The sequence below is a fragment of the Ochlerotatus camptorhynchus genome, unplaced genomic scaffold (assembly GCF_037179485.1).
Source record: "Ochlerotatus camptorhynchus isolate MF236.1 unplaced genomic scaffold, CSIRO-AGI_Acam_v1.1 ptg000070l, whole genome shotgun sequence".
NCBI classification, from domain to species: Eukaryota; Metazoa; Arthropoda; class Insecta; order Diptera; family Culicidae; genus Ochlerotatus; species Ochlerotatus camptorhynchus.
The window spans coordinates 1,996,435-2,021,146 of NW_027040560.1; the positions used below are offsets into that span (position 1 = coordinate 1,996,435).

At 41.3% G+C, this 24,712-nt stretch overlaps 1 protein-coding gene across 1 annotated transcript; it reads left to right on the forward strand.

The window, feature by feature from the left end:
* Nucleotides 1-285: 285 nt before the first annotated feature.
* LOC135697337 (transient receptor potential cation channel protein painless-like) lies at nucleotides 286-18,197 on the forward strand. Its single transcript, XM_065216954.1, has 6 exons — nucleotides 286-354; nucleotides 579-2,409; nucleotides 2,471-2,601; nucleotides 2,657-2,766; nucleotides 2,828-3,042; nucleotides 18,034-18,197. The coding sequence occupies exons 1-6, from the start codon at nucleotides 286-288 to the stop codon at nucleotides 18,195-18,197; spliced, it is 2,520 nt and encodes an 839-aa protein (XP_065073026.1).
* The last annotated feature ends 6,515 nt before the right edge of the window (nucleotides 18,198-24,712 follow it).

The window sequence follows — 24,712 nt, forward strand, 5'->3', positions numbered from 1 at the left end:
ATACAATTCCAATTCCAAAATTCATTTATTCAAAAGATGGTTAATTATCGATTTTGCGTGAGTTTGTTGTACTATTTTTACAATAGGTATGTTCCCGTACTTGGTTGTTTGCTTTTGCTAAACGTTGCTGCAGCTTACTGTAAGTTGCTGTAGGAAAATACTATGCTGCAGAAATACGAGAACATACTTTTGCTTTTTGCTGTATAAAATATTATAGAAACGCAATTACGCGAATAGACCTAATACCCAAGTAACAGTGCAAGTTTGGTCGTGGTTTTACAGAAAATGACGCGTGTAAATGACGATATAGAAATGCAGAATGGAGGTCTGGAAAACGTCGCCGATGGGCAAATGGTAAGACTATTTTTAACAATTCACAAATGCTGACAATTTTTCGCTGCGTTTTTTGACAAAATTCAGGTAATCATGACAGATCCTGTTCTCTTTTTTCATTCGCATTGTTTTCAAAGATCAAAATGTTATGATTACTTGAGATTTGTCAATGATGTAAATATTCGTGTATTGAAGAATTATAGAACTTACAGAACCCAAAAGCATTAACATTGTCTCTCTTTTAGCAAAACGAGACTGGCATGTTGCCAATTCACTCCGCAGCATCATCGCGAGATCCCAACAAAATTCGAGAGTTATTAGATAATTCGACGATTGACATTGACAAGACCTATCAAAATCGAACCCCTCTACATATGTTGTTCGAGAAGATAGATAATTCGAACTGGGAAAACGACTATGAATGCATCAAAGTTTTGTTGGAAAAAGGAGCAAATTTCAACATTCCTAACGCAGAAAACCGCACACCGCTTGGTGTCTTCGTAATCAGCTCGAAAAACTGGATAACGAAATCGGAGTTTTGGCGAAAGGCAATACTGGAACATTGCCTCCAAAATGCGAAAGTAGATGTTAACATGTTCAGAAATGGAGAGCTTCGCAAGAAAATAGAGGAGTACTTCCCGGATACTGAAATTCCCTCCTACACCATGGAGATAAATACGGTCGTAGTTACATCGCTGTTGAAGCCATACAGGGATGCAAAGTTCGATGTGGGTGTCAAGCTATATAAGGATAAACATAAAAATGATAATATCGCATGGGAACAAGACATGAGAGAGCTAGTGAAAGCTGCTGTTGATTCTGGAACGTTAGCTTCGGTGAAGAAACTCGTGGAAGACGGTTCCGTCCCTTATTCAGCTTTGGAACTGTCAGCACTTCTAGGCACATGTTGTAGCTACGGAAACTGCGATATACTAGAGTATTTGCTGTCGAAGCTCGGACGCACGGAAAATGATATCGAACAGATCAACAAACAACCACTTCTGTCATTGGCCATTAAAGAAATAAATTTCACCAAAAATAAGGGCAATTGTCCCTTTGTACAATGCGTCAAGTGCTTGCTGGCTGATGACCGCATCGAAGTCGATACATCAGATAACAAGGGATTCAGTGCACTCCATTTCGCAGTCAAATATAAACTTGACGAGGTAGTGGATTTACTGCTGGAACATTCTGCATACATTGGCAAACAGAACATGTTCAAGGAAATGCCGATTTGTGACATCAGTCCTGAAGCGTTAGAAACCTTTCTCGATTCACGCTTAACAACCAACGAGAAACGACCGGAAGATGATGATTATGAGATCACAATTAATTTTTCGTGTCTGGTTCCGCCGAAGTCTGAACAGAACTCCGCAGATGAAATGTTACCAATTGTGTACATGTCAAAATCATCCGATTTAAAACATCTGCTGAAGCATCCCGTTATATCTAGTTTTGTGCTGATAAAGTGGCAACAGCTGATTCGCTACTTCTACTTTAATTTCTTTATATGTACTGTATTATTCATATCATTAACATGGTATGTGGTAGGTTGGTGTAGACCGGACGCCGTTGATGGTTATCTCAAAAAGTTGTTATTTTGGACAGCATTAATTTGTACTACATACATGTTGGTGAGAGAAATCCTACAGATGATTCTACATAAAATGATGTACCTTAAGTCAATGGCGAACTGGACGGAGATGGCCTTAATCCTTACGTCGTCCACAGTCCTTCTTGGTTTTTTGAAAAACGAAGTTATATCTGCTGTTGTTATTCTATTGTCTGCTGTAGAATTTACCCTACTGGTAGGAACGTTACCAATCCTATCTATATCCACACACATGGTGATGCTGAAGACAGTGTCTAAAAATTTCATAAAATGCTTGGTGGTGTATTGTGCAATCCTGATTTCCTTCGCCATGTGCTTCTACACATCATTCAATATGAGTACCCTAGAAAACGATCAAAACAAAACGAACACAAACTCTTCCGCGGAAATTGACAACAGTTCCAAGTTCAATAATTTCGCTGATATAGGAACTTCTCTATTGAAAACGTTGGTAATGTTAACAGGTAAGTGAATAATTTAAAGAATCTTCTCTTTTCAATGCATGACTTCCATATCCCATTACAGGTGAATTTGAAGCTGCAGAAATAACATTTGATTCCAACAGCTCCCGTTACCTTATATTTGTTTTATTTATATTTTTTGTTCCGATTGTGATATTCAATCTGATCAACGGTTTGGCCGTTAGTGACATTGTGGTATGTAACGAATTAATGGAATGCTTCGATTTTCTAAAAAGTGATTGATTTTTAGGCGATCAAAGCTGAAGCTGAATTAATAGGACTGTCTCAAAAAGTGAATGTTATCTATCAAACGTACCTGTACGAGAATGCGTTGAAAACATTGGACGTCAGAGGATATCTGTGAGTGACTTACTACTTCCTAAACATATTTCAAAGCTGACCAAATTTTTCTTTTTTTCAGCTCGAGAAATATGCTGCATAACGTCAAAATAACGCCCAATACGTCTAACGAAATACGCGAAATACATAGTTCACTATCGAGCAATAAAGATGATGTAGAAGGTAGCCATAAGAAAAAGCTCCTCATTCGATGCTGCAGCTTACCTTCGGTCTACCGAATGGATGGTAAAATATTGAAATATGTCAAGGAGATTTTAAGTAAGCGTAACAAAAAGAGTAAATCCATGGAACTAAGATTGACAGAGATCGAACTAGGCGTTCAAGCAATAATGGCACAATTAAGCGGTTTCTGTACATACACTGCCCCTGATTGCAAAGTCAACGTCACTGAAGAACGGAGGACACAACACACAGTGGAAAATCCACGTAGGGAATCTCGGAAAAATAAATAAATAAACACGGACAGTGGCTTCCCGTAACCTCACTTTTTACCTGTGCACCAACTTTCAAAACCAGATTTAATGGCATATTCATACTCGAATCGGTTAAAAAATACACTTAATCTTCTAGTTTACTCGATATCTATCCATTGCAAGCAATATTTTCATGATTGTAAATGTTTTGACAGTTGGTGAACAGGTAGACTGTGGTTAAGGAAACGCCACTGAACACGGACACTTGTATTCTCGTATTGGTTCGGTTTAACAAAGATGGTTATGATGATAATAAATATGTTACCTCCCTTTTTCTTTCTATTTTTTGCCATCTCGTTCATGGATGTCTGACAGCTACCCTTGTGGTGATTGGTGAAGCTACCCTCCATGAGGGGTAAACCGATGCAATATGGTGAAGGACAATTCATTGTTAAATACCATCAATCTTCCTCAATGATTGACCTTCACATACGATGTAGGCTCATCAACCGAATGCACGGAAATCCCTACCACGAAATCGAACAGTTGACCCGGCAGTGTGCTGCGATTGGGGCGACTGGACCGCCAAACACCTTCGTCCCGCTCCTCCTCCTTCACAGTCAGAGGGTCTTCTTCGTATTCAGGGTCCATCATATCGAAATAGTTTTCGGATTCACTCTCGTCTCCGTCTTAATCGCAATATTCTTCACCAAAACCATCGGGCTCTTCTTCTTCGTTCTCCTCCAGTAACTGCTGCTTCGATTTGGACACAAAACACCATTCGTGGAATCCGCTCACTGCTTCTCCTCCTGAGACTATCTGTCATCCAGCTCCAGGAACCGTAACTTTCGCTTCTTTCTTTTAAACTTTCCCCGTTCGACATTGGGAATGTACACGTTAGCTGGGTATCCGTACACTTGAACATGTTTCGACATCTCCACTTGCTTCGGTCGGTACAAGCAACCGGATCGTTCACCATCGACCAGCACTGTACCAGTTCCATCTCGAATATCACAGCCCTTCGCTAGGTAAACAGCCGTGAATCCTTTGGAGGACAATGGATCCACGGAAATTAAGCCACTCGTTAACGATGGAACATAAAGCACTAATTCCAGTTTCACATCGATCACATTGCGTTCTTCGTCGATGCGCTCTTCCCATCCAGCAGTTTCAGCAACCTTGCCATCAGCTAGGACAACGTTCGGACCAACGCATCGTTCGGCATATGACAACTGGCACCACTGTCAATAAACCACGAACCAGTATAGTCACCGCCTGCCATAAACACACACCACCTCCATCATTCATAGCCTGCTTGACATTTGGTTTGTCTTCACTCTGTTGCTTCGCAAACAAGCGGTTATTCCATTTGAAATGCCACGGTTTCTTGCAATAATAGCAAACTTGTTCGGAACAAGTGGTAAGTCACTCAGCACATTGTGTTGAAATTAGATTCGGCACAGCTTGGGCACATTCATCGGCATACCTTTGACACACCTACGGCACAATCTTGTAATCATTGGATTGTTGTAAATAAATGGGAGCACTGCTGGACAACTGTCATTGAAGTTGTTCACAACATTACGTGCTGTTTGACTGTATATTCAGGAACATCTTCTAATTGAATATATCAGAGGAGCTCAGACCAGCAGTTCACTTATAGATCTAAATACAAAATGTAGGTTCTAGAGTTTGAATATGGAGCGATACAACAAGCGCGGAACAGACAAAACTCGGTTTTCCGAAAGAAGAAGCGTCAGCAGGAAGACCGAGATCGCGAGTCGATGGAGCAAGCCGATATGTAAGGACTTGGACGGTAACCTTCTCACGAACGAGTGTGAGGTGATTGAGAGGTGGAAACAGTACTATGACGAGCACCTCAACGGTGACGCAGCAGAAAACGAAGGTGGCACGGCAACAGACCTTGGAGCACGCGCAGAAGACGACAGGCTACCGGCCCCTGATCTTCAAGAAGTTGAGGAGGAGATCGGTCATCTGGAGAGCAACTGGTGTAGTTCAACTACCAAGTGAGCTATTAAAATTCGGTGGTGAAGCACTCGTTAGAGCGCTGCACTGGGTAATTGCCAAGATTTGGGAGGAGGAGATATAACCGGAGGAGTGGATGGAAGGTGTCGTATGCCCAATCTACAAAAAGGGCGACAAGTTGGATTGCTGCAACTACCGCGCGATCACACTGCTGAGCGCCGCCTACAAGGTACTCTCCCAAATTCTATGCCACCGCGCCGGCAGGCGGGATTCATGGGTGCCCGCGCTACCACGTATACAATCGATCTAGATCAGCTATGGCAGATTATGCACGAGTATGCATTTCCAGATAAACTGACGTGATTGGTCAAGGCGACGATGGATCGAGTGATGTGTGTTGTTCGAATATCGGAGACACTCTCGTGTCCCTTTTAATCTCGAAGGGGGTAAGCATATGGACTTTCGTGTCTGCTATTCAACATCGCATTAGAAGGTGTGATCAGCTGAGCAGGGATAGACACGAGTGGCACGATATTCAGGAAGTCAATCCAGCTTCTTGGCTTCGCCGATGACATCGACATCATGGCACGGAACTTTTAAACGATGGCGGAAATGTACATTAGACTGAAGGCTGAAGCTAGGCGGATTGTACTTACCATCAACGCATCAAAGACAAAATACATGAAAGGAAGAGGTTCTAGGGAAGACAATGTTAGCCTCCCATCCCGAGTTCTGATTGAAGGTGACGAAATCGACGTGGTCGATGAGTTCGTGTACTTGGGCTCACTGGTGACCGCCAAAAATGATATCAGCAGAGAAATTCAAAGACGCATTATGGCAGGGAATCGTCCAACTCCGGAGGACGCTCCGGTCGAATAAAATTCGCTGCCGCACGAAGTTGACTGTCCAAAAGCCGCTGATTAGACCGGTGGTCCTCTACGGCCACGAGACCTGGACTATGCTCGTGGAGGACCAACGCGCCCTTGGTGCTTTCGAACGGAAGGTGCTGCGTACCATCTACGGTGGAGTGCAGATGGATGACGGAGCGTGGAGGAGGCGAATGAACCATCAATTGCACCAGTCCACATTGCAAAAATTGGGCGACCTGCGGACCCTTCGCAGCTTACGAGACTGGATCCAGTAGAGTGTAGACGACTTCTTCGGACAACAGAGGACAACAAGGCCTTAGCCTGATTGGTAAGGTAAGTAAGGTTCTAGAGTTGGCTCAAGAGAAAGAGGCAGTTAATCAGACTCCATTAGTACCCTCTTAAGGCACACTGACAAAAATGATGACCCAATTGATTGGTGGGCGGAGTGACCTACCCCTTGGTGTGCACATAATTTGCATGGATGTAATATTACGTTTTATTTTTGAAATTACATCAATTAATTCTAGATTTTTGTATAGTTCTGTATAGTTTCCAAGGTAACGAGAGAAATGTTTTTACGTGAAACGTGCCCAGTAACGCCTGGTAGATTACTTTTTTGTGGTGCGTTACTGGCATTAAGATCTACCACCGAAGCCTAGTCCGAACTACTTCAAAATAAGGGAACAGGATTGTTTTTGTAATCAAAGGAACACATCTTAGTCTTTTTTACTTTCTATGCCTTGTTGATAATGACAGCTCTCGGCTGTGCCCACCGAGGATGATCTTGATATAAGGAAAAAAATTAGATGGTAGTTATTTTTAATCTACGTTATCCCTAATCTTTTATTCGCTGTTCTATAGTGTGAATTGGTTAAGACTCGGGTTCTGATGCATGGTCATTATCGGTGTTTTTGCTTGATTTGGTTGCGAACGAATCCGTCTTTGACTGACAACTTGCGATAAAGGCAAGAATGACAACTTTATCACCACCCAATACTTCATCATTTCTCAATAGCTATGGAGTAATACGACATCCACTGAACTAAGGACAAGGGGCATTTCACAATAGATCAAATAACTGGTCGCAGTGGATTTATGTCTCAAACAGAGGAAAAATAAAATAAAACGAGATAGGGGAAATGCAGGTAATGTCGGCCTAAGTGTCCCTAATATGGGCCCATATATAAATTCAGCAATCGACTAAATTTTCAATAGCACCCAAAAATATCCATTAGTAATGTCCCAATAACGCGTTCATCTAGATAAAATTGATAAATAGCAGATTTTTAGCGATGGGCCCAATATTAGATCCATAGGCAAACATTAGAGACATTTCCCCTAGTTTACATGAAATATTCACAACTACTGTGTTGCTCCATTTCCAATGGAAAAGATCCCGCACCAGAAACGAAAAATCAGCTATATTCCCTGAGAAATAACCTTTTCTGGGACACTGGGACAGCCTCAGCCCATGTGAAGCATCCAACTCTTTCGTTCTCTTCATCAACGAATCTCACTAATTTAACGTTTTCTTCTTCATACCGGCCCATCAAACTTTTTCGCCACATGCAAAACAAAACAGAAACTTGCACCCCACTAGAGACCACTTATGCAAAATCTCAAGAATCTCAGCTCTGGCCAAGTGTAAATTTGTTTCTTGTTTCTGATTTTTAATTGTAGTCTCTCCCTTTTCTTTCCCCTCTTCTTTTGTTAGAACAATCGGCCCAAGACGGCCCTCAAAACAACCAAATACTTGTGGCTTATGGTACCGGGTCTCATTCGGTGGTTGGTGGGAAATTACCGCGCTGAAGAAAAGGACCCTCTCTACACTCTAGACATAATCGTTCCACAGAGGGATATTATTAGCCCGGGTGCATCGGTTTTGTACGACCGCATAATTTACGATCGAAACATTCCTATACCGAAGCCCAAGTGAGGGTGAAATGTGCGTAGAACAAAAGTAGGCGAAGGGACGACCGCAGATCCCGCGTAATAACCGTGTCTTGATTACGGTTCACCCTAGAGCGGCAAGCCGAACGGACTACCCGATTCCGTCCTTCTGGGATCGTCGGCTCACGAATACAATTGATTTATCTCTCAATATCTGGGTCCGATCGAGTTTCGCTCAGTGTAGGAGGCGATCCAGAACTATTAGAATTAATTACCACTTTTGGATCGATCGCGATCGCCATCGTCCGGCCAGTCAGTCAGGGGGTGAATAAATTAATTGCTCAATTTAAACAGGGTGGTCTCGAGTCCTGGTGACCTACAGACCTAGACTTTAAAATGTGCTGAAAAAATCAAATCAACGGGACGCTTTCTTCTATTTCGTGCAGCAACAGCAGCAGCAGGCACTGCTGGAGGAAGTTAAATTTCCCAGAATGATTTCACCATTTTCCTATCCCAACTCATCAAGTACCATCTAATAGCAATGTTATTATTTTCACACCTTGAAAGCAGCTTACATCCTCTTCTGCATGGATCGGTAACCTTTCTTCAAGAAGCCACTTGTCCTTCGGGAGGCAGAGCTACCTGACATCTACGTCCTCCCCCGGGATGTTTACCCAGCGGCAAGGATCAAAGCAGGCCAACCGCCTTCTTATTACGGTCGAAAATTTTGCCACAAAACCGAAGAGATAACAAAACCAACAATCTTGGGAAACCGAATTTGCGGTCTGTTATTTTGAGAAACTACTCCCGATTCTGCTCGGGCTGTAATGAATCCCACTCTAGAATCCGGAACGAGATCAATCCCGTGTTTGTTTTGCGGGATGTTTCCTTTGATTAGGCGGGAATGCGAGGGCGTCAATGGAGGAAAAATCTAGGACGCTGCGCAGCGTCACTTCCGATGATGGGTCGAACAAAGCAGGGCCAAAAAGATTACGGTTGATCATTGGTGAAGGAATTTCGACGGGTTGCTTTGCCGAGTTGCGTTCGCATTGAGGGCCGCATCGGCGCTGATGGTGGTTTTTGAATAAACGATCTCACGCAAGTCACACCGCCAGCGTCGTCACTGCCGGCTGGGTCCTACTTGAAGGTATAGAGTAGACTCTGAAGTGAAGTGTGTGTGCGCTATGCGAAGTATGTACTCCCGAGGCGAAGTGTTCCCGGATTCTAATTCAGCTATGCATATCGGGAGTAGGGTGGTCATACCGAAATCGACATGTTCTGACGGATAGAAAGGCAAATTGCCTCGTTGGGGGAAGCACGATCAATCCCAGCGAGCTGCGAGCCCAACTACTCGAGATGTTTGTAATTTTTCTCCATTTTGGGTCCGCTCAAAAAGAGCACTTCTCGACAGGAGGAGATCATTAATTCTCGAAATTCTTTTTTCATGGTGATTCATACCGGTAACATTCCGGGCAGACGATCCAACGTTTCTGTTTTCTACCTCGGTGATTTGATATAATAACTTCACCGAGGCGTTAGAAAGTACTAAATTGTCTTTTAATACTGTCGCTTGCTTTGAAGCATTTCGTGGCGTGCGTTGGTTCAATCTTCCTGTAAATTATCATAAGTGTAATAAATACATAGCCATCAATCAAGTATGGCCGAGCAAAAAACTGTGCAATCTGTGGCATGTGCTGCTTCTGCACTTGACCCAAACGTGGTGCGGCTAAAACAGAACAAGTGCCACGACCTCGCGTGATCCAGAACACCCCGATCGTCATTTAGCTTACGACATTTTAAAAGCAAGTTTTTTACCTCAAATTTCAAACCCCGGCTCAAAACGAAATCGAGAGCTGATTAGCGTTATCGACCGGTTCCATCTGCTGCAAGAAGGATCATTTCAGGCTCGATAATTATAATTTCTCGTTTCAAACTCCTCGATTGGAATAGAGAAGAAAAAAAAGTAAGTGAAAAAGTGCCAATCAGAGCAGAAAATCGGCAAATCCCTTTTCAAAGCCTACTTGCCGACGACGACGATCACTTTCGTTCTTGCCCCCTTTAATGGGTTGCTCTGATTCTAACTAGATCGATCGGTCGCCGCGGCATGCTTTGATTCCTCCGGTCGTTTCCTGGAAGTATAGGATACGCGCGCCTCAACCGGCAAAATCGATCGGTAGTCGCTTCCAACACTTGCCTTTGCGGTATCTGCTCCTATTCAGAACCGTTGAAAGCGATATTTTCTGCGAATCCGTACACATTTACACACAGCACGGGATTGGATTCTGTAATGGATATTTCGGGGTTCTGGATGCGTGCAAGCGTGTGTCAGTGACGATCGATCGAACATAAGGTGGAGAGAGGATCGATGAGTCGTCTACTAGAGAACACGTGTTGAAAGGATCGCAGCGTAAAACGATTCCTACGTGATGACCACTTCTGATAGGTAGGTACCTATTCGGACCCGGGGAGGGTTAGGGATGAGAGCGATAAAAAGGTAACGAGTGTGTGCCAGGCATCTAATTAGGGCCGTGAGCCTTTTTGAAAACAAATAAAAATCATCAAACATATGGTAGCACGTGCTGGTTGATCCGATCCGGGGATGCCTTGAGATGTTGGGCGAACGATCATCTCGAAGAAAATCATGACATACTGCATCAGCGCAAACTGGTGGTAAATATGAATTTTACTCATAGCATACTAAGTTTCGACCGATTAGTTCGCGTGGCCGGCACACTTATCCGGCACTAGCCGTTCCACCATCGCAATCGGACGAAAGACCCAGTCAATGAATGCATATTATGTACGTATATACCTTGGAAGGTAAGTATGAAGAACAATTATCTCCTTATGGTGCTCTATATCAACAGCAAACGGAGCCAAAGGTAGGAGAGATGAGGCACACGTGTGCGTGTGGTTGAGCATATTTAGGTGCTTATGTATATCTTTTTCGACTCAAAGTGCAACATATGGGACGAAACGGAAGGATCCAGACTCAGCAACCCCCATTTTTCTTAAAGTCAATTTTCGAAGCGTGTCCGTAGTGCGACCAAGGAAGGAAATAGCAGACAGCAGACAAAATTAAGGCAACTGCGTCGATAGAGTCCTAAAATTTGAAAAAGTGTAATTGCTCAGAAGAGGGTGAAATTTCAATAATTATGATATGTATGAGGTACCTTGTTTCATACTTTTAACAAGTGCTGACGAATAGAACGCAAGACTTCAACATTTAAGAAACAATCTGTAAGAAGTATTTTCGAATATACGAATCAGTTGATGACTGGGAATCGAACCCGCCATTGCCAGCGTAAGAAGTGCTACACCGGAGCACACGAACACGACATAAGTGATTATTCAAGGCATTTGTTTTTGGACTGGAAACGCAAAGGACACCCAGGCCGTAGCTAGAATGATAAGGTAAGTAGGTTTAGAATAATTATTGGATTATCAAGTACTTAATCATCATTTTGAACAAGACAATGTGTCAAAATGAGTTTTAAAGTGGTTCGTTATGCATTTTTCCAAATTCCACTGCCGCATTCTAAAAAAAGCACTACGAACGTGATAATCTCTATAGACGAGTGCTTGAACTGAATAAAACCGGGTTGGTTTTTTGACGTAGGATTACGCTCTTTGACAACATATTGGGGGTGCAATTTCAAAAAACCAAAATCTACCGCGTTACGAAAAGTGGTCAGGTTTTGTCCACTTATAACTCTGTCAATAGCGGATGGATTTTAATTCTAAACAAGCCAAGCGATTGGAAATTTTTCTACAAAACTGCTAAAATTAAGACTTTATTGATTTTCAATAGGTTACCGTTGAAAATCGCACGAATGTGAAACTGTTGCTATGATAATTGAAATTATCATCGATTGCCTGCGAAAAGCGCTTTCCCTAACACAGATTTCAAAATCGAATTCCAGTCGGTTTCGCCGAACGGTGTTTATTCAATCATCGCGAGTGATGAGTGGTGGTGTCCGGTCGTCATCAGCAGCAGCAGCAGTGCTTCCGGCACGCAGCGTTGTACATTTTTTTCCAGTACACAACAAAAGGCAAGCAGCAAGCTATCAAGGCTGCTCTCAAGAGCCCTCGATTCACCAAAGAAGGAGGAAAAAGCCGTACCGCTACTGATCGGATTCAGTTGCTCGTCGTGAGCCGCTGTGGGCCATCTATCCCAAGGTCGTTACAAACAACATACAGCTCACCAGCCTCATCCGCGTTGAACACCCTAATATCTCAGCATAGCTCTACCATCACGACAAAACGGTTCTTTTCAGGACCACCATAAATTATTGTTGTTTAAGAGATAATTTTCCTTGAACGTTCGCTCGGTTTGCTGTCAGCTCTTTGATAATGTACTTAGCAATCAAACGTTTGTGGTCAAATGCATAACAGTATTGAAGGGTTACATACAAATTCTCTCATTGACCGCCCAAGTAACAATTCAGCAACTACTTGGCATCCACTCTGATTTATGATGGTTTTATAACGGAAATAAACAATCCATTTAGTTTAAATACAGCATTTTAAAATGTAGAACATTTCTGGTTAGTAATTCAGCTTATTACTGTTATAAGAACCTTTTATAGTCTGTCGAGAAAGTTGTTTAAAAAATAAATCCAAAGCTGCTATCAATACCTCCATAAAACTGTTTTGTAAATCAATCATAAACTTCATTAGCTATTGTTTATTAATGCCTTGATAAAATACTCTATAAAGTTGTTCTGTCAGTATAAAAGCAACCATCAAACAATTCGGTTTTAAATGAGAGCAAAAAGCATATATTGTTGTTGTTTAGACTTGTTAAAGTGTACCATAAAATCCCCAATTACTATTTTTCCAAATTGATCTCAAAAGTTGGATCCTCATAGTGAATAAAAGCAATATTTATGATAAGGAAATCTCGAAGAGTAGGCGAAGTAGGATGAAAAATTCAAGCGATGTTAACGACCGAAGGGAAGTCAATTTCAGCAACGACTGAGCATCTGGCGTTAGCATCTCGTTCTGACTGGTGTTGACCGTCTCCTTTATGAAACAGTCTAAAAACAGACCAGCCTTCTCCAGATCGGACGAACGAAATAATTTGCATTTGTACCTATAACAAACCGTTGAAACTGTCAGTAATTGGAGATCGGCTGGTTTCCGATTCATAGCAGTAATTTTATTCAGCGAAAGGTTCGAAATTTCATTCAAACGTACTTAATTTCAACTGCATCGTTTGATGGTGCACTTCGGGAATCATCCGGAAGAAGGGGATATTTTATTGATTGAGCTTCCAGCTGTTGTTGTTGCGATATATGCGAAATGTTGCAAAACAGTTCCGCACACTTTCTTAGTAACTGCTTCCAATTCAGCGGGAGAAAATCCCCTGGAAGAATGCTGGAGTAAAACCTCGTTGCAATAATCGAACAACGCAACTATCGAAAGATAAACAAACTTTGACGTTTAACTTTTTACAGGCAACTTTGCCTCCATAAATTCTGCCATAAATCTGAACGGGATAGGATCAAGCAAAATGGCTTTAGATAAATACCATTCAGTCAGGAAGTTTTCTTCATAAAAGCTTTTTTAAAACCTTATGAATTTGTTAGGGATTTCATTAAAGCAAAACAACTTTTTCACAAATGGCCCATGTGAACCAACTTTTAAGCCACCGCCATATTACAATTATTTAGTTTGATTTTTACAAACTTCGTGTTCAATGTGTATTTCCATGGATATAACTTTATTTTGATCAATTTAGGAATGAGCAGATATTTGAAATACGATAATTTCATATCACTCGATTGAAGATGAACCAATACAACCACTCAATCAATTCTGTGTAAACGAATTCTCACATGACCATAATTTGAAGAGCCCCTTTCTCATTCGAAGCTCATTGTCACTGTCAATCGAGTCACTCAGTATCATTTGATATACGACAGTGGAGTATGGAAGAAATCCAGAAAAATTGTCCCGAACAGACAAGTCGACCCGATGTCGGATCAATGTAAGGCTAATTTAAGGTCGATGTTGACCCAATGTCGTGTTGTTGTCGGGTAAATTTTGAGTTTATGTCGGGTCAATGTCGGGTCAACATCGGGTTGGGGTTTGATAGAAGTCATGTTGGTGTCGGGTTGGCTTCGCTTTTTTGCCGGAATGTCGACCAGAGCTCCGTTTGTGTGTAGGTTACACTCAACTGAATGATATATAGCGTTTCTCAAATGAGAATGATCTATGCCTTCGTCAAATGACTAAGCAACTGATATCACCCATTCGGAGGAGGTCCTCTTTGATAGCGAATAGCTACTTTTCTCATTTTCATCAAAAATGTTCAAATGATTTTGAGAATTTACAGCACTGACGATAATCATAAAACATATCTCGGCTGAGCTTAATGATCAATTTGAAGAATAATTAATTTTTCTTCTCGATTCAAAATAATAAGTGAGATCAACGTTTTCCGAGGGCGGACTTATTTTTTTCGATGTTTTCAAGTACATTTCACATAAGATTTAATATGGCACCTACAACTTGGCCACTTTATGAGAACAATTTTAATAATTTTGGAAATTTAATAGGCATTTTATATGATCAGTTTATATTTCAATAATATTGTTAAGATCGGTTGGTATTTTTGAATACTTTTCTATCTTGATTAATGATTTTTCTAGTGGATTCAGCCAGCGGCTAGGGAAAATGGCTTGAAAAAGGTTATTATTGTTGCCAAATAGCTTTTATTGTAGCAATACGTTCGTCATACAACCTTTTTGCAGTAATTCGATCTTGAAGAGCTTCGAAAATATACCCTTCAGAACCTTCTCCAGGATGGGCCAACTAGACAGATTCTAGTCTTAATGAGGTTTTGGTAGATGCATCAATGGCAAAGTAGCCTTGACCAGGGTTTTATGAATGTTGTTCTATAGTAGCTTTGTATTACTACATAAAACCTAAAACGTTACTTGGGCGAATACCACATGACCTTGCCAATCGACCGAAAACGCTTCGAATTTAGGTAAGGTTTTCTCCATGATGCTAGAAAAAAGCATAAAAATCTCGAATTTATATGATTGATCGCGAATATCTCACGATTGGAAAATTTTAGCAAGGAATTCCTCCAGTCAATTTAAACTTTTTTATTATCTATAAAAAAAAATTCGTGCGTTTTGTGCACGAAACTGTGTAATTTTGTCATCAGAAAACGAGACGTTTCCGTGATGGGAAAAAGTGGTTTCCCTAACACAGTTGCCGAATATTGATACCAAGCACGTAATATTACGTCAAATCTACGGTCATGTCTTGGATACAATAATAGAGGTAACTCTAAGACCAGAAGGCCCGAAGAAACGTGATAAACTTCTTGGCTCAGCTCTGGTACTATCTTCGGTCCAAAGCTAATCGATGCACCCCTCGAAACATAGGAAAATTTACGAACCCCTCATTTTATCTTTCAAACTTTCATATCGAATCAAAACAATCATAGTTTAGTACTAGAATTTTGACTAGAATGGGGTACGTTAATCGATTTGCTCGGGACCAATAGGCTAGTCAAGTAGCGAGCCAATTTTAAATCGTTAGTTTCCACCAGTTCTAGCGCCTAAAGGGTGATACGGTCAAAATTTGGTCAAGGGAAAACGCGTGTAAATCGGTGAAATCGTTTATTTAAAAAATCAAATTAAATTTCTTTTTCAAGTTCAATTAGTATAAAATTCAGGAAAAATATTCAGTTAGGCTTCCGCTTTTCCAAATCCGAATTGCCGGGCCTTACGCTTGACCCCTGCCATCAGATTTTGTACAGCCACCTTGTCCACCTTCTTCGCCGCAGAAAGCCAGTTTGCCTTGAACTGCTGCTCGCCCTTAGCAGTTTTTTTGGTCTTCTTTAGGTTCCGCTTGACAATAGCCCAGTATTTCTCAATTGGGCGGAGCTCTGGCGTGTTGGGAGGGTTCTTGTCCTTGGTGGTGCAGGTGGTTCACGTTGTTGGCGGCGTACCACTCCATGGCCTCCGTACCACTTTTTACCGTAATGGCAAGATGCCAAATCCGGCCAAAACAGTACGGAACAACCATAGAGGTAACTCTAAGACCACTGGGTCCCGAAGAAAATCATTATTATTTTTGGCTCACTCAGTACCAGAACAACGGTCCCAAGCAGTCCCAAGCTATTTCACTCACCCCTGCATGTTCTGCATGAATCCACACATCCCTGATGTTATTTGTCAAACTTTCATAGCGAATCAAAACAAACATAGTGTAGTAATAGAATTTCAACTAGAATAGGGTACGTTAATCGTTTGCTTGGGACCAATAGGCTACTAAAGTGGTGAGCCAATTTAAAATCGTTAGTTTCGTATTGATTGTTGGAACAACCGTGTTTCTTCAGGAAAGGCAGCAGACGTTTATTCAAACACTCTTTCACGTAAATTTCTTGGTTGACAGTCCCGGAAGCTATGAAAATGCTGCTTTTCAAGCCACAGGTACAGATGGCTTGCCAAACCAGATATTTCTTTGCGAACTTTGACAGTTTCATGTGCTTGAAAACATCTGCTACCTTTCCCCTTCCTTTTGCCGTATAAAACTCCTGTCCCGGAAGCTGCTTGTAGTCGGCTTTGACGTAGGTTTCGTCGTCCATTACCACGCAGTCAAACTTCGTCAGCATCGTCGTGTACAGCATCCGGGATCGCGCTTTGGCCGTCGTATTTTGTTTATCATCGCGATTTGGAGTCACTACCTTCTTGTAAGTCGATAGTCCGGCTCGTTTTTTGGCTCGATGCACGGTTGTAGACGATACACCCAGCTTATTTGCGGCATCTCGGAGAGAGAGGTTAGGGTTTCGCTTGAAACTACCGGCAACTCTCTTTGTCGTCTCAGCGGCTTCCGGTTTTCGATTTCCCCCCGATCCAGACTTCCTGGCTGTCGACAAACGTTCCCCAAACACTTTAATTACATTTGTAACGGTTGATTTGGCAACTTTTAGCGATTTTGCCAACTTTGCGTGCGAGTAGCTCGGATTTTCGCGATGCGCGAGCAACATTTTGATACGCTGCTCTTCTTGCTTGGACGGCATTTTGACAACTGAAGAGTGAATTCCAAAATCAAAATAGGAGCAACATTCTACACACACACACCTTCAAAATGAGGGGTGTTCAAGTTTTTAAATGCAAAATTGAAAGAAATACGTCAAGTTGATATTGACCAAATTTTGACCGTATCACCCTTTAAGCTAATATGCGATATGCAATAAGCTTGAAATGCGAGGAAGAAGAAGAAGAAGAAGAAGAAGAAGAAGAAGAAGAAGAAGAAGTTATGCTAATACCCCGTTCACATTACAGCGTATATCACGTAATATAGGCTGTCTTGCAATGAGCACTCATACATTTAGTTTTCACTGGAAATCCTATGTATGAGTGCTCATTGCAAGACAGCCTATATTACGTGATATACGCTGTAATTTGAACGGGGTATAAAATATCTTAATACCCCGGACAGACTTTGGCTTATATCATGTAATATAGGCAGGCTTGCAATGAGCACTTTTCACTGGAAATCCTATATATAAGTGCTCATTGCAAGCCAGCCTATATTACATGATATAAGCCATCATAGTCTGTCCGGGGTATAAAGCAAGTTATATAATTTCAAGCAGTTCTGAGATCTTAGGCCATAATTATTAGGAAAATTGCAGGAATTTTTGGTATGTTCAGAGAAGCTTCGAGGAAAACTTAGAGAACTCAAGGGGTGGTCACTCTACACACTTATTTTGCGCCAACATTTTTCTCAGTGTACCTCAGTGTGCCGCAACTGTATCGGCAGTGTCATGAAGTAGAAGAAGTCATTGAACTGACTTTTGTTTGCTTGTGAATAATGCCTTGTTTGGCAACCCGGTATTTTAACAACTCTTGTTTTTGTTTTGATTTTCAATGTTTTCAAAAACATCCATCTTCGGCGGAAGGCCGACCCCGCACAACGAAAGTCAATCATTAGTCAACCAGTCCTTCTGGGATCCGGCGGAGGATTTGCACCGAATTTGTCACCGCCCGAGTATCATCCGTCGGAGAACTGGAAACCAACACCGGCCGGAACACACTGCGGACTGATGAAGGACGCACCGCTGACCCGAAACGGACCAGTCAACTTCATTCAACCCGCACAGCAACAGGGCGCAGTGATGATGGTCTACGGACTCGATTACAATACAGCCAACACCGATAAGCTGTTCAATCTGTCCTTCCTGTATGGAAATGTTGTCAGAATAAAGTTCCTGAAGACCAAAGAGGGTGCCGCCATGATTTAGATGGGAACGCCATCGCAGTCGAACCAGTCGAACGTACACCCTGCCGCGCAATTTGATCAGCTTCAAGGTCTACAACGCCTCCAAGAACAATCACTTCCCAGGCCAGCAAAAATCGCATTCTCCACTTCTTCAATACCCCACCCGTATGCCGTCCGAGGATCTGCTACTGACTGCATTCACCACAAAGGACTGCCACCCGTCGCAAGTGCGAATGTTCCTGCTGATATCGGTAATTTCCTCCTACGGATTGGTCGAGTTCCCGAGCGTAGCCCTGGCGGTGAACGCCTCCATGAAGTGCTGGTGGTGTAGTAGCGGTGGCGATGGATGTATTCGAGCGTTCTTATGGTCGGATGGTATAGTTTTTGTTTGGTTGTCTTTCCGATTAAAACTCAAGCACCACTTGTCGTGACCGGCCCGAGATTTCCAGCGTCGGCCACAGCTACACGAATTAGCGATTCAGCTCCCACGGATGCGGCTGCTTCCTATGCTGCTTCTGCTTTAGTTGCTGCTGCTGCTGTTCCTTCTGCTGGTCCGTCTCCTCTAAAATTCATTAAAAAAAGACGGACCAGCAGCAGAATTGGAAGCAGCCACAGCCATGAGAGCTGCATCGCTAGTTCGTGTAGCCATGGCCGGAAACCTCGTTCAGGTCAAGATACCGCTCTCATCTGTTCTTCGTCTGGGAGGAAATGTGGATGCGACTGCCGTCACGGGTGTAACGATTTTGAGAATCCATGGCGAGACTTGGTGGAGATTCACGGTTGTTTTGAAAATAATTTGATTATATTGTGGCAACATCAATAACAAATTTTGACACATGCACACTGAAGCGCAGAAAAAGTTCAGTGTTGCCAGTAACTTTAAAGATCATAAAAATTGTAACCATGGGTGCCAAACAGCGTCAATGACGACGCCCGGGGGTGCCCAAGTTTGATTTTGGCACACTGTGTAGAGTGACCAACCCCTTGAGAGAACTTAAGAAATATTTCGGGAACGTCACTGAAGTTGCGAGAAATTCGCGGATATTCAAAAAACGTCAGATAGTTTAGTGATCTTTGGGATAGATTTATCAATTTCAGTGCAATTCCAGGAACATCATCAGAAGAGTTGTGATAGGCCTTTTTAATGCACTACCAACGTAGAGTGCGCCAGGCGAGTTCTAGAGGAAACGTCAACCAAACCGTTTGTTTACATCAGAATAAAGAATAAAAAAAAACTTATATTAAAGCATTTTTCTTTTAACATCTGGCCAATTTCCATCGGCAATATTCTAATTTTCCACTAGCACTAGCAGGACTCTTGCAAAAATGATACAGAATTAAATTTTTCAACTGTAGATCAAGTTTGAGAGCATCTCAGATGAATCAATTTATCAGGAAAAGTGAAAACGTGTTCCGCTTCCTACACGGAAAGAAAGAAGTACTTAATTTTGAGTTCTTTTCACCCAGGTTGGCAGTTCCGTGCGCCAACTCAATTTAGAGTTCTAGCGCCCACTAAATTTTGAGTTGAATTACTTACTTTTGAGTTGTTTTCACTGAACGTCAAGTTCTAACTACTCAAAATTGAGTTTAACACAACTTACTCAATTTTCTCAATCAACTCAAAAGTAAGCTCAAAGAACTCAACCGTTGGGTAGTTTTGGTTCTCCGTGTGTGTCTCACGGCAAATATTTCTGCTCACAATACTCTTTTTGACGTTCTCCTATTTACCACCAGAGGTTGAATCGATCGCTTTATTTGCATTAAAAAGGTGTATAGCTTCAGGAAAAATTAGACCGCTTCAAGAGGGTTCAGCAAAATATGAAAGAAAATACCGAGGACTTCGGGGAAGTTTCGTGCACAGACTGCGGGATAAAATTGTGGACATATCAGCTTCAACTTTAAGGCGGATCCATGATCCGATGATTTGTACTTCAACGATGATGGGGTCCTCTTCGGCTTCGGCGAAGCATCTAGTCGTTTCAAAAATGAAATGACTAGTTCTCCAATTTTGTAATATTGTTTATCTGTTGTGATAAGCTCAAATTTGTATTCATTAAGATCACAGAAGTCAGATGAATTACAGTTAAATAAATAAATAAATCAGCTTCCAGGAAACCGCAGTAACTCTGAAAAAGTTCGATGACTTCAAAGATATCCAGAAAACTTCAGAGATGTCAAGAAATCATCTGAGAATTTTTTAAGAAAGCTAGCTCTAAAGACCTCCAGGGAAGCTCAGAGACCATAAGGTGATTCCTTGAAGAGTCCAAACATGGCCGTCATGATGGCTGATGTGCCCTATCCACTTCGAGGAACACTGTGGCAACATCGCTCATGCACTACAGCCACAAACGAAGTGACGGACGGAGCGGCTCGAAAACTTTGGTTACTAACCTGCTATAGCAATTTTTCAGTGTACCACATGGCAACACTACTACCATAGAGATAACTCTAAGACTAGAAGGTCCCGAAGAAACGTGCTCAACTTTTTGGCTCAGCTCTGGTACTATCTTCGGTCCCAAGCTAATCGATCCACCCCTCGAAAAATAGGAAAAACCAATAACCCCTCATTTTATCTGTCAAACTTTCATAGCGAATCAAAACAAACATTGCGTAGTACTAGAATTTCGACTAGAATAGGGTACGTTAATCGTTTGCTTGGGACCAATAGGCTACTAAAGTGGTGAACCAATTTAAAATCGTTAGTTTCGTATTGATTGTTGCTATAAGGGCCTGTTCATAAACTACGTAGACAGTTTTTTTGGATTATTGACCCCCCCTCCCCCTGCGTAGACAATTGTCCATACAAAAAAATTAAAATTTGTATGGGCCGTGAATAATTGTCAACCCCCCCCCCCCCTCCCTAAACTGTCTACGTAGTTTATGAACAGGCCCTTATAGCAACAATCAATACGAAACTAACGATTTTAAATTGGCTCACCACATTAGTAGCCTATTGGTCCCAAGCAAACGATTAACGTACCCTATTCTAGTCGAAAGCCCAGAGAACAGCAGTTTCATTATTATTAAGGATGTTCCGAGAAGTGCCAAGGAATTATAGAGTATTTCGAGCAGTGTTGGGAAAATATCAAAAAATCAAATCTCACCAACGCCCAAGATCACGCTTGATTTTCGTAGACAAAAATCAACAAGCAAACAACTGCGGTTGATTTTGCAAGCTGTGATATCGCAGCTCGGAATATCAAGCTGACAAAACTCACCAACTGCAAATCTCACAAAACTGTGGTGAGATTGAGTTTGATGATTTTTGCTTTACACCCGAATGCAACCGAAACTTCCACAACGGCTTGCAGCAGTCCCTTTGCGTCTGCCATCGGTGAAGATTAAAAAGAGATAGCAAACTATGCTTTCTCATTCTAAGAAAACGATGTGCAATGGAATCAATTTTGTGTCAAGTCAACTGTCAGCTTGATTTTTACACGTTGTGAATAGTCTCGCAATATCAAAGGAGCTTGTAAAATCAATATCAAGCATGATACTTTGTTCCAATATCAGGCGTGATATTGCGAGCGCATGAGAGCGGAAAAATATCAATTGATTTCTGATTTTGCCAACACAGATTCCGAGAATTTAAGAAATGTTCTATAAATTACTGGAAAACTGTGGTGTCTTCAGAGAAGGTCCATGAACATCAGAAAAAAATTCTGAACATAAGAGAAGTTCCGAAAATATCTTGAAAAATTTGGAAACTTCATTAAGGAACGAAAATTCCAGGCAAGTCCAGAGAAGCTCAGGGATTTTTATAGATTGTAAAGGAAGTTCCATGAGCTTCCAGAAAGCATAGACGGAACAATTTCAAGGCAGTTCAATTAACTTTAGGAAAATGGTGGAAACTTTCAAAAAATGTTCTGAGAAATTCTGGGAAGTCTAGAGAAGTTCATTGAAGATGAAAGATGTTTAGAACAGTTCATTTAACTTTAGGGAAGCATCTAAAACATCAGAAAAGTTTAGACTTACGGAGATTTCAAAAAAATCTAGAAGAAGTCGTTTTGTTTCGGACTAGTTTGAGATTAAGATAGTAAATCTTTTTGTGATGAACGAAAGATGGCATAACTTTATGTCCCCTGAGAAAGGCGAAGTCCGAGGACCGGAACGTCTGACATAAACACATCGTAGTGTTTAGAATAGTAATAGCTAACCCGTACGCTAGTTTTAGTTAGAGGGAACTATATTGTGTGTAAATTTCCAAATTATAATTATAATTGGTCCTTAAAAGGGGCGCATGGATTTGCGATGATCGAGCGCATATATGAAACATTAGTAAGTAACCAGCTCTTAATTTACCATGACAGCACTGATTAAAATGCCATTAGATTTTCTTCGTCATACGGATGAAGGCAGGTGAAATTGATTCGCTAGGAGCGCTTCTTTTGTTTTTCAGTTCAATGGGTGTAAATATTCATATTATATTTATATTACGAGAGGAACATGGAGCATCACTTAACCTTTTTAAACTTGATGCCCCCAACGACCAATCATTTATAAATAACAATACGGTATGTATGCTACGAGATTTCCACGTTTCATCCATTCATTGGATTCTGAAGCATCGAGTTTAAATCTTTGATTTGAACAGGTCCGATGTTTCTGAATCATCTTGCCCCTTAAATGCTGCATAGTAGGCCCTGCCGTTTTGCTATATTTTACCCATTTCTGATGTGCAACATATATCAAATAGACAAGAAACATGATGGAATGATCATTTATCAGGATGCTTTTATGAACTGGCTGTGTTGGTATTAGATTAGATTAGATATTAAGCGCTTTGATAGGCTTTGTTTTGATTGCTATTGATTTTTGCTCTGTGAAATCATTACTTGTGTTGATGTTTTCCACTCGATAGATCGTAAATAGGCAATTACGACAAAGTAGTGATTTTTTGAAAAAAAAAAAAAACTACAAGGGACAGCCCTGGGGTTGTACGCAATGGTGACGTAGGACTACGTGGTCTTATATTATAAATATTATTTGTTAACTGCAGCAGGAACTTGTGTTTTGTGTATGAATAGGAATTTGAGCGGGGTTCTCTCTGTTTATACTCTTTAGTATGACCATTAGACTGATGCAAAATTTGACTTTTTCGCTCCACAGTGCTTAAATGGTTTCAAATCGGGTCCTGATTAGCCTCCCAAAGTTACAACTCATTTGGTTAGAAACAGACTTCGCACAAGCCATTTGAAGTTTACATGTAAATTACTATGGGAAATCTAAACTTTTTGTTCATTGCCTTCTAGTCTTTTTCCATATTGAGCTGCGAAACAGTTCGATAGCCATTCTTATAGAACATTTTCTCAGCTACAATTTTGCTCAAGATCGTTTCTATGTAAAACGAGACTGGAAAAAGTTATTAATTATTTAATAGATTGGTAAACTTATGACATGATCAAGCAGCTGCTCTGTAGGCAACACTGTATTTTGCAGTGTGACATAGTAGCCATGATTTTTGTGTCCTATTCAACGCCCCAGAAACACCAATGTTGCCTGCTGAGCAGTTGATTGAGCATGATCATAAGACATCAGCGCATTGAACCATTGATAACTTTCGATCCTTGCATTTAATCAAAAAGTGGTCTTGAGCAAAGTTGTAGCTGGGAAAATTTCCTACAAGTACAGTTGAAAACTTTTGAAGCAGACCGATATGGTGAATTATTAGATAGACATGAACAAAAATCTTAGTTTTACCATAGTAATTCCCATACAAACTTTAAATGGTTTGTGCCTTCTCAGTTTCTCACCAAATGGGTTCAAATTTTGAGAGGTTAGTCAGGATCCGATTTGGAATCGTTTAAGTATTGTGGAGCGAAAATTTCAAATTTTGCATCACTCTAATGACCATGATTGCCCTGAAAAGAACCTTTTGATATGAATTTTAGTTGGGTCATGTTCAGAAACTTAACTCTTTTGGAAAATGTTGGTAGCGAAATATTTGCGCCTGGACATGGCTTCAAATTCTTCAGAGGCAACTAGTGTTGGTGGATCGTGCGTGGACCTAATTTTCGTTCGCAACGTTCGCCTTGATAGTAAAAAGTATAACTCTTACACTTTAAAACAATCGCCCAATTTTGTCACTTTTCGAGTTGTAGGCTTTTAACTCAGGGCATTTTTATCATCGTTGCCAATCTGCACCATACCGGAGTGTGAGCCAACAGCAAAGCCATGCTGCGTTCATCAGAACTCATCTGACAAATCAAACGGCCCTTTTCAGGGTCACAAAAATTTTCTGGCTTAAAGGTTAGTTTGAATTTCTATCCTCTCAATGTAAATCTTCAATGCATTACGTGTAAATATTTACATCATTGACAAATCGCAAGTGTTTGTGAATACTCAATAATCACCAAGCAATCACCGAGGGCTAATCACACGGAAGCACGTCTTACCATCTCAGAAGCTGCAAGTGGACTGTGTAGAGACAATGGCGGTACCAACGATGCCTGGTCGAGTGCTAGGTCGCTGAGGACGGAAATCACACACACTCATCTAGCTACGAGGCGAACAGGGTGATGCGCTGGATGATTTTGC

What these genes read in the sequence shown, in the direction of transcription:
- LOC135697337 (XM_065216954.1), top strand. Translation starts at nt 286, where the DNA reads ATGACGCGTGTAAATGACGATATAGAAATGCAGAATGGAGGTCTGGAA. An exon ending in AACGTTGGTAATGTTAACAG is followed by an intron (nt 2,410 to 2,470) that starts GTAAGTGAATAA and finishes ATCCCATTACAG; the next exon opens with GTGAATTTGAAGCTGCAGAA. An exon ending in TTGGACGTCAGAGGATATCT is followed by an intron (nt 2,767 to 2,827) that starts GTGAGTGACTTA and finishes TCTTTTTTTCAG; the next exon opens with CTCGAGAAATATGCTGCATA.